Source organism: Chlorocebus sabaeus, chromosome 18 (assembly GCF_047675955.1).
Source record: "Chlorocebus sabaeus isolate Y175 chromosome 18, mChlSab1.0.hap1, whole genome shotgun sequence".
Lineage (NCBI taxonomy): Eukaryota > Metazoa > Chordata > Mammalia > Primates > Cercopithecidae > Chlorocebus > Chlorocebus sabaeus.
In genome coordinates, this window is record NC_132921.1 from 3103764 (window position 1) to 3117539 (window position 13776).

A 13776-nucleotide genomic window follows, 5' to 3' on the forward strand; every position below is an offset into this window, starting at 1 on the left:
ATTATAAATAGTCTAGTGTATAAGATTCTAATAATATGAATTACGTGATAATTCTGAAAAACTTTTTTAGCCTAATGGAGTTTACAAACTCTCCTAAATTTTTATAAAATCTTGAATTCTCAGCACATTTCTTCATTCAACAAATATTACTTATGGCCTGTTAGTCACCTGACATGATGAGGGTACTAGGAAGGTCTTAGGAGAAAATAATTCAGTTGGCACTTTTCTGTTGTCTGATACATTATATACCAAATTGATTATTTTTGCACTTAAATTATTGTTTATGATGAATGCCTTGCATTGGCGTTTAGAATCATTTGTAAGTACACTAAAATATTCTTCTGTGCCTCAAGAACTCTGATCCTCAACTTCTGAATCAAATATTCCTTATCCATTATGTCAGGGACACACATTCTGGGGACGTGCAGGCTGCATAGCAATGGATTAGGGATGGCACTCTGTAAGGGGAGGGCAAGCCTGTGGCTGCTCCTGTGAGCTCAGAGCTTAACCCACCTCTGAACCTTGGCTGAAGTGAGGTGACTGCACAGCCTGCACCAGCTACTCTACACAGTTGGGCACACACGGTTTGAGGGCCTGCACCCCATTTACCAGGCTGCACAGTGGGGTTTTGACTACGTGGTCAATGAGGTAGAAAAGGTCTCTTGGAAACTGTGGTACTTATCAGCTCTTTCAGTCACCACAGTTTTTAACATATGGAAAATGTAGTGTTTGAGATTCACCAGTCAGGACCTTTCTTAGAGTGATTATAAATAAAAGATTATTTTCAGTTCATTATTTTCGTGCTGTTAGAAACTTCCTTAAATTTTCTCTTGTAATGCAAATTCAAACCATGCCATTGAAGAAGATCACCCCATTGTAGTATAGCGAGAGATGATGCATACTTGCAATAAAAGTTCTCACCCTTTCACAAGGCTGTCGATTCCATTTGTGAGGGGAGAATGTCCTCACAAGGTGTCACTCCACTTTGTCCAACATCTGCTCCTAATGACAAGGTAGAAGGGTGAACGTGGTGTAGACGGTGTCGTTGTTGTAGACTCTGCATGTTTGGGCCTCAGGCTATAGGTTGCCAACACCTGCTCCTATCATCCGTTATACTGCAGCACGGGAATTCTGAAATTCAAAAGAATTCAACCGAGTTGATGTTGGACTACACTGAACCCAGCATAAACAGGAGTCTGCCCTAGGCAAGAGGCGATACCATTTTTGTGACAAGAAAATTCTTATTGAAGTTGTAAGACTATTTCCTTCTTTTGAGACTTTTAAATTTCTCAATCATCTTACTATTTAAAACTTAGGAACTGCCATTGTAACTGTTTCAATTTTAAACTTCTGAATGGTTCTAGATTTAGTAGCCATGATGATATTTAATAGAGAGAGATTGTATTACATATCTGTGAGTGCATGGTGTTAACAACCTTCATAAGAACTTTTTGAGGTAGAGTAGATGTTTAAACTCCCTGAGTTTCAACAAATTATCATCTATTTTCAAGAGTTTCTGGAAGGGCCGAGTGAAGCACCATGCATGAAAGCAGCAAATACGGTGTCCTACACGTGGAACAGATCCTGCCAGTGCTGGGCTTGTGTGCTTTTGTTGCTCACTTCATGAGCAACCTTGTGTGGGTTCTCCCAGCAACTTTTCCACATTCTAGCACTTAGGCCTCTGTGTTGTTTCTTTTAGCACAATCCTTTATGGTACCCTTGCTACTACATCCCCATACCACGTCCCTTTTTGGTTCCGGGAGACAGAGACCCTGCCCCATCCCTGTCCACACCCACCCACCTGCATGGGGTGTGGCCCATTCCCGGTCTCTGCAGGCCCAGTTATGCATCTTCACAAGGTGAGATGTGGGGCTGGGTCAGTGGATAATAGAATGGCAGAAGAAAGAGGAAAGCACATTTGGATATAAGAAACTCTACAGAGAATTAACTGGAGTTGGTAATTATTTGGATGTGAGAGAGTAAGGGAAGGAAAAGACATCATAGTAAAAGATTTCTTTTATTGCTGTGTGTTCAAGGTGAAGGTACCACAAACAAGCATAAAGAGACATGAAGAAAGAATTAGTTTAGGGAAATTAACTTTTTAAATAAAATGTATTAAATCTATACATAGGTACAGAGAGGAGAACATAAATGCCCACATGGCTGCCACTGAATGCACAAATGTTAATATATTGTGGCATACAATATTTTAGATTTTTTTTAGAGAGCTAAAGTATTACATACACAGGTGACATGCTCCCTAAGCTCCTCCCAGCTCTTATTCCTGTGTTTCTAACGAGTAACTATTTCACTTGGAACAACCTTCACATCCACATTTGTATTCTTATTTTATTTTATATTTTTATTGTATGTATAATATTTAATGTGCATGATATGCTGTTTTAATATACACACATAGTGAAATGATCACTACAAATGAATTAAAATACTTATAATCTTAGTTACTGTGTGTGCATGTGTGTGTGGGGGGGTGTGTGTGTATGGTAAGAGCACCTAAAATCTATTCTTTAGATTTAGGAAATTTTCAATATACAATGCAATATTGTTAACTATAGTTCTGCACAATTTTATTATTTTTCTAGTTACAAAGCCATTAACAAATAGCGCAGTTCAGTGTGATTTTAGAAAACATGCATAGATGCCTGGTTTATTTGAAGTTGTTTCTGACAAGTTCTATAGGTCAAATCAGTGAGGGGAACTGAGATGCAGTGCTTAGCCTTTGATTCTACTACGTGTGCTTTTCAGTTACCTCTGACTTTAACGATTAGGTTCTTAGTAGTTTTTTTGTAAACCACTGTTGCATTAACCATTCCTTTTACATATTTTCTTATTTTGGAGATGCTTGCCTTTGAAAATACTTTGAGGCGATATACCTAGGCACAGAAAGGCTTAGTCCTGAGATATATCCATTGTCAACTTTATAAAGGGCTGAAAACTCGTTTTTCAAAGTGCTCACAAAACTTGACCTGCCGTTAGGAGTGGATGAGAGTTCACGGTTCCCCACATCCAACCACCATTTGGTATGCAACACTTAATACTTGCTTCTGCTTCACCTTCTACCATGAGTAAAAGCTTCCTGAAGCCTCCCCAGAAGCCAGACAGCTGCTGGTGCCGTGCTTGACAGCCTGAAGAACCAGGATCCAATTGCACTTCTTTTCTTATAAATTACCCAGTCTCAGGTGTTCCTTTATAGCAACACAAGAGTGGCCTAGCAAACCGTATGTATTCTATAACATCAGGTTGTATACCTTAAATATACATAATAATGTTTATTGAAACATTCAATACCAAGTCTTGTAATATTTTCTAAACTTTCTTTAAAAAGTTTTATAGTTTTGTATTTTGCGCTTGTGCCTGTGATCCATTTTGCATTAATTTCTGTGTAAGATGTAAGTAAGATCTGTGTCTACATTTATTTTTTTTAACCATTATGATTATTTGCATAAGGACATTCAACATTTACAGCATCATTTGTTGAAAAAAGTATCCTTTTTCTGTTGAGTTTCCTTCAGGTCTTTTAAGAATCAGTTGACTATTTTTGTGTGGGCTTTCTATTCTCTTCTATTGATCTATCTGTCTATGATTTCAGCAATAGCACGTTGTCTTGATTATTGTAGCTTCATAGTAAATATTGAAATCACGTAGTGTGTCTTCCATCTTTGTTCTTCTTCTGTAGTGTTTTGGCTATTTTAGGTTCTTTCTCTTTCCATATACATTTTAGAATCAGTTTTGCAATATCTGCAAAATATTTTGCTGGGAATTTTCTCGGAATTAAGTTGAGTCTTTAGATCCGATTGGGAATAATTGATATTTTAGCAATATTGAGTCTTCCAATTTATGATCATAGGCTATCACTCCATTTCTTTAGATTTTTGATTTCTTTCATTAGAATTCTACAGTTTGCCATAAAAATCCTACACATATTTTGTTAGCTTTATACTAATAAGTGCTTCATTTTTGGTGCTGTTGCAAATGGCTTTTCTAAATTTTAAATTCTAATTGTTCATTAAGTAAATATTTTAGAGTTTGCTTGTTATTAAATTCACTTAGATATTATCTTTTTTTGTTATTAATGAGGTGATCTCTTTTGTTATAAATTCTAATACACACATATATCTTCTAATCCATTATGTATATGTAGAAGTAGATATTTTGTGTATAATATATATATGAGCTATTTCTCTATATCAATTTTACAATCTACCTTATTAAATTATCTTATTTTTGTGTTAACGCTCACATCATAAATTCCAGTTAGCTCATTTCCTCCTTTCTAGTTGTTTGTTTCTGATTTTATTCCTAACACCTTGCTCCTAACTTTAGTGGAAACCTCGAGTTTTTCTTCCTTAAGAGAGATGATGCATTTGGGCTGAGGCATATGAGAAATATCACAAATTTCTATTTGTTTGTTTTTAACATTAACGAGTGATGAATTATGTCAAATGTCATATGTGTGTGTGTGTGTATATATATATATATGAAAATCATGCTTTTTTTCTTACCTTTAATGTTTCGTTAATGTGTGTATTAGTCCATTCTCATGCTGCTATGAAGAAATACCTGAGACTGGGTGATTTATAAAAAAAAGTTTAATTGACTCACAGTTCCACATGGTTGAGGAGGCCTCAGGAAACTTACAATCATGGTGGAAGGACCTCTTCACAGGGCGGCAGGAGAGAGAATGAGTGCGAGCAGGGGAAATGTTAGACCTTATAAAACCATCATATCTCATGAGAACTCACCCACTATCACGAGAACAACATGGGAAAAACGGACTCCATGATTCAATTACCTCCCTCCAGTCCCTCCCACAACATGTGAGGATCATAATTAAAGATGAAATTTGGGTGGGGATACAGCCAAACCATATCAATGTACTTTCTAATACTGAACCACTCTTGAATTTTTAGAGTAAACCTCATTGCCCGTGATGTACTTCTTTTCAGATAAATTATTTTGTACGTAATTCTTTTTCTTATAATTTTATGTGAGAATTGACTGGGATTCTGTGTTTTTGCTGATTTTTAAGTGAAATGTTTTTCCTTTACTTTTTGGAGGGATAATTGAACCAGGACAGCTTTCTAGTCTCACAGCTTGAGAGTTCTCCCTGTCCCTTAAAAAAGAAATTATGTGGGCTTCAGGGTGTGATAAAAGAGACGAACTCGCAATTTCTGAGGTTGTTTTCTCTGTTCTTCTTGTTCCTTTTATCTGGATCTTCCTGATGTGCAGACTTTTGTTCTGGAAGGTGTCTGGTTTTCAGTTTTGAGGTTCACACGACCCTGGACCCAAGGCAATTTCAGCACCATTAGAACTCCTCATGGTTTTCTTATCCTCATTCATTTAGCATTTTATATCTATGCAAGTGAATGAATGTCATGGAATGTTTCCACCACAAATGCATGAAAAATGTCTGAGGTGATGGATATCCCAGTTACCCCGACTTGATCATTGCACATTGTATGCATGTATCAAACTATCAGATGTATCCCATACATATGTATGATTATTATGTATCAATAAAAATAAAAACTGGGCCAGGCATGGTGGCTCATGCCTGTAATCCCAGCACTTTTGGAGGCCGAGGTGGGCAGATCACAAGGTCAGGAGTTTGAGACCAGCCTGGCCAACATGGTCTTTTAGTAGAGATGGCCAATCCCATCGCTACTAAAAATACAAAAGTTAGCCGTGTGTGGTGGTGAGCTCCTGTAATCCCAGCTACTCGGGAGGCTGAGGCAGGAGAATCGCTTGAAACAGGAAGGCGGAGGTTGTAGTGAGCTGAGATCAAGCCACTGCACTCCAGCCTGGGCGAAAGAGTAAAATTCTGTCTCAATCAATCAATCAATCAATAAAATGAAATTTTAAAAAAAACTAAAACCACATGAATATGTACAAAACACTGAGAGAATAAATGTTGACCTCACAGAAGGGGCTGGCTTGAAGGTAAACGTAGACTCTTGCAATACATTGTGTGGACGTGAAGACCAACAGCAGCAAGACATTTTGTAGGGCAGTGTTTCAAACTGCAGCAAATGAAAATACACTCAATTTCCCACAGATTCCTGATAAGACTAAGAGAAACCTGGTGAAGTGTCAGTAAGAGAACACCAATGCCTGCCTCTGCCTCTGCTTCGTGTCAGGGTTCATGAAATCTGCACTGTGTGGAACCCGGGTAAGCCGTGGTGACCTCTTCTTTGCTCTTGTCTTACCTTATTAAAGTTAATGCAGAGTGAAATGATTTTCTGTAAGAGGAAGAAATCTGAGTCACAAGTAAAACACTTCGCATACCAAAAATTCAACATTTGTTTTCAAAATGTCTTCAGATGTAGTGGTATCTAACATCTTCTTCTGAAGCAAGACAATATACCAGGTTTTTGTGTGAATATTTATTATTCATAGTTGTATTTCAGTGAGTCCTAAATCTCCTTTGTTTCACTCAGTTTCTTGAATTTTTACTTAGAAGACATTAATCAGTGCCTCGGGAAGTCTGCATAAATAAAATGTTTATCAGAGCCAACCATTAATACAAATTTTTTTTGAAAAAAATTATTAATATTAAATTATAACACTGTTATCAAAGTTTTCAAAATACACATGCTTAATCAGAAAATACAAAAGATTGTCCGAAGAACATGTATTAACCACTAAATTCAGCCCATATATATTTATTATATGAATAATATAATGAGGGCATTTATAAATGAATGCCCTGATTATAAATTAATGTCCTGATTATATTATTCATTTTTATTTTTTATAAACTAATGCCCTGATAATATGTTGTAAACCTAAGGGAACTGGGACAGGAACAAGGATTAACAGTGTCTATCTATATGTTTAAAGGGATAATGTATTTAGAAATATCCCTGTCAACCATCTGAGTAATTACGTGGGCAGGGTACTTGAGATATGCTGAATTTTTATGGCAGAATCTTCAGCATATGTGTAGTTTGGGAGTTTTTTTTACATTACTGTATAATAATATAGATATAGTAATATAGATTAATATGTAGTAATAGAGATGCCTTGTAAACTTCAAAGGTGTGGTAAACATTTAATCTATCATCAAGACAAGGACAGATTTGAGAGTGAAATGAAAGATGATTTATAATTACCCCCACTGAGGGAGTCTAGAACTGCTCAGGCCAGGCTAGGATGTGTGGTCAGCCCACTCAGGGGCCGTGACTTCCAAGTGAACCCGTAACTATGTACATACACAAATGACTTATGCTTGTAACTCAGGAGTCTTAGGAAACATGGAGGCTTTGGCCTGTTAGGACTCTAACTTTTAACAATCAAATTATTCAAGGGATCCAATTTACTGGGAGACTGAGGCAGGCAGATTGCTTGAGCCCAGGAGTTTGAGACCAGCCTGTGCAACATGGCAAAACCTCATTTCTACAAAAAAAATACAAAACATTAGTTGGGCGTGCTGGTGTGCACCTGTGGTCCCAGCTCCTCCAGAGGCTGAAGTGGGAGGATCACTTGAACTCAGGAGGTTAAGGCTGCAGTGAGCCATGATCATGCCACTGCACTCTAGCCTGGGTGACAAAGTGAGACCCTGTCATAAAAAAAGTTACTTAAAAATAACTTAAGCATCATCCACTTAAATGTGGATGATTTATACAAACAGCAACACATGACAAGAGTGTAATAATGAGCTCTGGGATTATTGAGAGTTTCTGGTCCTCAGATCAATGGGAAGTAATAAAGGTAGAAACACACATGGTGGGGGAGACCTTCTTCCAACAAGGTATTGTGGATTCTAAGAAAAAAGTCATGAGATATTTATCCTTCGAAAGTAAGTCTAATTGAATGAGAGACTTACCATAAGTAGTGAGCTCATTGTTTCAGTTAAGTTGTTGTTTTGTTTGCTTTTTTGTTTTGGTTTTTTTTTTATTTCAAAGGGACCAAAAAATGAACTGAAAGATGATTTAACCCCCAAAAGAAACGTATTGGAGCATATTATTGGATAAAGAAGATGTACATATACACCATGGGATACTATGCAACCATGAAAAAGAATGAACCCATGTCCTTTGTAGCAATGTGAATGGAGGTGGAAGTGTTATTCTAAGCAAATTAACACAGGACAGAAAACCAAATATGCGTGTTTTCACTTATAAGTCAGAACTGAACACTGGGTTTGGTCATGGACACAAAGATGGCAACAATAGACACGGGATGAAAAGAAGGGGAAGGAGAAAGTGTGGGGCAAGAGCTGAAAAACTGACGATTGGCTACTATACTCACTACCTTGGTAATGAGATCATTTCCACACCACATCTCAGCATCACACAATATACCCATTTAAACAAACCTGTACTCTTTTTATGGCTGCATAGTATTCCATGTTGTATATGTGCCACATTTTCTTAATCCAGTCTGTCATTGATGGACATTTGGGTTGGTTCCAAGTGTTTGCTATTGTGAATAGTGCCTCAATAAACATACATGTGAGTGTGTCTTTATAGTAGCATGATTTATAATCCTTTGGGTATATACCCAGTAATGGGATCGCTGGGTCAAATGGTATTTCTAGTTATAGATCTTAGAGGAATCGCCACACTGTCTTCCGGTGTGAGTTCATGTCCTTTGCAGGGACATGGATGAAGCTGGAAACCATCATTCTCAGCAAACTATCACAAGGACAGAGAACCAAACACTGCATGTTCTCACTTATAGGTGGGAATTGAACAACGGGAACACATGGACACAGGGCAGGGAACATCACACACCAGGAACTGAGGTGGGGTGGGAGATGGGGGGAGGGATAGCATTAGGAGAAATACCTAATGTAAATGATGAGTTGATGGGTGCAGCAAACAAACATGGCACATGTATACCTATGTAACAAACCTGCACATTGTGCACATGTACCCTAGAACTTAAAGTATAATAATAAAATAAAATTAAAAAAATCATATAAACTATTAAACATATACTTAATTTCCAAACAAAGAAGAAAACCTGCCCTCATACCACTGAACCTAAAATAAAAGCTGAAAAAAATTCGGTTAGGGTTTATCAAAAGAAGCTTATACGAAAGCCCACATATAAACATATATGAAAGTCTCTTATATGAAAGCCTATATATAAAAATATATGAGGCCGAGAGTGGTGGCTCATGCCTGTAATCCCAGCACTTTGGGAGGCTGAGGCAGGTGGATCACCTGAGGTCAGGAGTTTGAGACCAGTCTGGCCAACATGGTGAAACCCCGTCTCTACCAAAAATATAAAAATTAGCTGGATGTGGTGGCAGGTGCCTGTAATCCCAGCTACTTGGGAGGCTGAGGCAGGAGAATCACTTGAACCCGGGAGGTGGAGGTTGCAGTGACCCGAGATTACACCACTGCACTCCAGCCTGGGCAACAGAGAGAGACTCCATCTCAAATAAATAAATAAATAAATAAATAAATAAATAAAGAAAGAAAGAAAGCATCTGTCTGCCTATCTATCCATCTGTCCGTCCGTCTGTCTGTCCTCATCCTGCTGACCCATTCCTATTGAGAGCGGTGCCTCTTTCTCACGGGAGTAATGATGAATTTGTCCTGGTCCAGTTCAGCCATTCACTGTTTCCTGGACTTCTCTGAAGCAATTAACACTGTCTGATTGAAATTCTCTTTCCTTAGCTACTGTGATTCCACACTGTTTGAATATTATCTTTCTAATTTCATTTTCTGACGTTTACTCTTTGTCTTCTGCTTGGTTCCATTTCCTCTACTATAATCTAAATGTGCCACAGAACTCAGTTTGTTAAACTTCTTTGCAGATCTCTTTTTCTTGGTGATTATATCAGCTCTTATAGTTCTAATAATCTATACCCAAATCCTGACTCAATACTTCCATTTAGATTCTCCTGCTGTTCTCTCACTACCTATTAAATACTCCCACTTGGACATACCATACTTGCCTAATTCTTGAAATCCAAATTGATTTTTTTCCCCTTTACACCTCTTGTTTGCGAAGAACACCCTATCTCCAAGCCTCAAAATGTGGGAAACACCTAAGATCCTTCCTTCTTTCCCAACAGCCGTCACATCATCCTGGATTTACTTAGAAAACGTCTTTTGCATTCATTGCCACGTATCTTCCAAATGCACCATTCTAGTTCAATTCATCATTCCTTGAGACTGAGATTATTAAACCTATTATTTCTGCCCATAGTGTTTTTATTCCACTCATCAAATTTATACAGTGTAATCCCATTCACTTTCTCAAAATCTGCTTTACATGAGTTTCCTCTCTGCTCCCCACAGCATCGATGAATATTCCTCATGGAACAACTTTCAGACTCCTTATCCTGACCTGCAAAGCCTCCACAATCTTGTTACAGCTGTTCTAAACCCTACCTTTCGCTTTTGCTTTCAGTACTCTCCACCTGACCCAGCCCTCTGCCCAGCCTTCCAAGCCACGTGGCCATGAAGCGTTGTGCTGCCTGCGCCTGCTTGGTTTACTGTGCCTTCCTTTAACCTCTTGCTTCTCCAAACCCATCCTCCTCTCCTCTCTGACACGGGCCATCACCATCTTCATAAAGAAAGCCAGTGATGAGTCCTGCCCTGGGGCCTAGGAACGACCCAAGAAGCCAGGATTACCCAGAACCCCAGATCTGCTGACACCTCCATGTCCCCCACCAAGGCTGGAGAAAGGCAGAACGCTAATCTGAGACAGGTGAGTAGCCTGGGGCCACATCACCATACTGTCCTCAAGGAAAACCTTTCACAGTTAAGTACACCTTTACTGAAGTCTCAAGTCTCTTAACCAATCCCAAGTGTGATTTATGAAAAGTCATGATATTGGATGAAACTTCCTGAAACCAAGTCTCAACCTTTCCTTTTTAAGGTTCAAGCCAAGTCCTAACATTTAAGAAAGTATTAATTCTATTAATCATCTTTGTAGTCATCCCTTTATTCTCTGATCAGTATTTGTTGCAGCAGTTTCTCAGCACAGGTGATTTTCCTTTAATAAAGAAACCACCCATAATTTCAAATATTTTTCATCAGGAAGTGTTCCTCGGGTGCATAATAGAGAAAGAGAAGTATGACCGTCCTGCAAAGAAGGAACCACAAACGTCCTCGAGTGCTTACAGCAGCAAGGTGAGGAGAGAATTCGGTCACTAAGAGACAACTGACTTCAAAAGGTAAATGCAGAAGCTTTCTCTTTGAGAATAGAAACAAGGTGAGCTATTCTCAACAATTCCATTCAACCTTTTTTGGGAAATCAGGCCAAAATGGAAAAAAATATGGAATATGGAAAAAAAAATCAGCAAGGGAAAAACACTCGTCGTTTTCATATAAGATTATATACTTAGAAAAATAAAATAAATCTTTATATAAAATATTATAAATAATATGTGAGTTTTGCAAGGTTGCTGGACACAAATTAATATGTGGCATTACTGAGAACAATGATTTAAAAGTAAACATTTTAAAATATGCCTCATTTACAATAGCACCAAAAATGTGAAATGCTGCTGAAATGCATACACACATGCACCAGGAGACACGCAAAGCCCACTCAGAGCAGCACTGTTGGGAATAACCCCAGGGTGAAACCAGTCCATCGGCCATCAAGAGTGAGATGGATGAGTCTGAAAAATATAGTGAGACCTTGTCTCTATAAAAAACGTTTTAAAAAATTAGCTGGCCAGGCGCGGTGGCTCATGCCTGTAATCCCAGCACTTTGGGAGGCTGAGGCGGGCGGATCACGAGGTCAGGTGATTGAGACCATCCTGGGTAACACAGTGAAACCCGGTGTCTACGAAAAATACAAAAAATTAGCCAGGCGTGGTGGCGGGCACCTGTAGTCCCAGCTACTCGGGAGGCTGAGGCAGGAGAATGGTGTGAACCCAGGAGGTGGAGCTTGCAGTGAGGGGAGATCCGGCCACTGCACTCCAGCCTGGGCTGCAAAGCAAGATTCTGTCTCAAAATAAAATAAAATAATAAAAATAAATTTAAAACAAATTAGCTGAGCATAGTGGCATGCACCTGTAGTCCCAGGAGGCTGAGGTGGCAGGATCACTTGAGCCTGGGAAGTGGAGGTTGCAGTGAGCCAAGATCATGCCACTGCACTCCAGCCCTGGTGACAAAGCAAGGGCCTGTCTGAAAACAAACCGTAAAACAAAAAAGTAGAATAATGATTCATTTAGAGAAAACTATACAGTAATATAAATGAAAGAATGGCAGCTCTGTAAAGCAATAGTAATGAATCGCAAAACGTGTTGGTGCATGAAAGAATGGACACCAAATGATTATACACCGTCTGCGGTGGCTTTTGTATGTTCACAAAGAGACCCTCCCACAGGCACATACCTGGCACGACTTCCCAGTGAGAAACTTGGGAGAGAAGACAGGAGGAGATGTGGAATCTTTCTGGGCTAGAAATGTCCATTTCTTGAGGTGTGTCGCGTTTGTGCGCGTTTGGACCTCGGACTGCACGTGTGCCTCCGTCCGGGGCTGGTCTTCAACGGGCAGGACCTGGAGACCGGGTGCACCGAGGCACAGCTGGAAGGTGCTACCCAGAGGCTGCAGGGCAGGGCAGAGGCGCTCGTTCCTTGTGGGAACTGAGCTCCACGGGTCTGCCCGAGTCCTGCAACCTGAGAGTGTGCGGCCGGGGAGCGGAGCACGGGGGTCCCTGGCGCGTCCCACCGAAGCTGTGCAGCGGTGCAGGGGACACGGTGCTGGGAAGAGCTGCCATGCCAGGTCCCATCCCCAGATGCTGTCCCTGCTGAGAGAGCCAGGTTCTTGCGAGCAGGGCCTGGGACAGCCCCTGCAGGGGTTCCGCTCTGCAGAGTGGGCTCTTAGGCGGTCCTTGAATTCTTCGCAGTGAGTGACCCAGAGGGAAGGAGAGCGAGTGGGGAGCCACAAGGCTCGGAGCTGAGTGGGGGCCTCAAGGACCCTTCCAGAATGCGAATGAATATTTACTGGAAAGAGACCATTAACCCAACCCAACCAGAACGCTTGAAGAGACAAGATGCATTTTCTTTTCCATAGTGGGAAGAGGGTCTCGCCGAGGCAGATGAGCTAGCACAAAAAAGAGGGCGTCTTCCTTTCCAACACATTTGACTGAAGACAGTCTCAGGCTTGCCAGGTCCATATCACATATATTCATAGGTTCCTTAACCTTTAGGTCAGAAGCCCATCCACTTTCCTTCTTCATGGCTTTTATTATTGTGAGATCAAAAGACTCCCAAAGGAAATTTACTCCTGTGTTTAAAATTGAAGTCTAGCTCGCGCTTCTGAAATGACGCGTGAATAATTCATGCTGGAGAGGGAAGCGCTGGCCGCACTTTGGAGGCGCCGACCTGGGGAGCCTGGTACCAAGCCAAGCTCTGCTCGGGCCAGGAGGACGCGGGGACATCGCACTGTCCCCCACGCCTGGCCTGGGCTCCTTTCATCTTGGTCCTAATGATGGAATTAAAGAGGGATGAAAATCTTTGGGAAGAATCTCTGTTAGATGTCTGCATGGTTCAGAGAAGCTTCTCAAGTAAACGCCCGGCTGCATAGACTTGGAATTTGCAGAACATTAACATTTAATAACAGGCAGTGTTTACTCCCTCCCCATTCTCCTCTCCTATACACACAGTAGCTCAGACACACACTCACAACCACACACTCACACATGCACACATAACTACACAATCACACAACCCTGTACTCAAGCTCACGACTACAATCACACATACACACGGCCATGTGCTCACACATGCACATACAACTACACAGTCACACACAACCCTATACTCACACAACTACACAT

General features: G+C 40.2%; 1 protein-coding gene across 1 annotated transcript; it reads right to left on the reverse strand.

Annotated features, from left to right (window-relative positions):
* Window positions 1-6248: 6248 nt before the first annotated feature.
* On the reverse strand, window positions 6249-13483 carry LOC140708982 (uncharacterized). Its single transcript, XM_073006239.1, has 3 exons — window positions 13307-13483; window positions 12330-13040; window positions 6249-6505 (listed from the first exon to the last, which is right to left on the reverse strand). Exons 1-3 carry the CDS (start codon window positions 13481-13483, stop codon window positions 6485-6487), a joined length of 909 nt encoding a protein of 302 aa, XP_072862340.1. The 3' UTR covers window positions 6249-6484.
* Window positions 13484-13776: the final 293 nt, after the last annotated feature.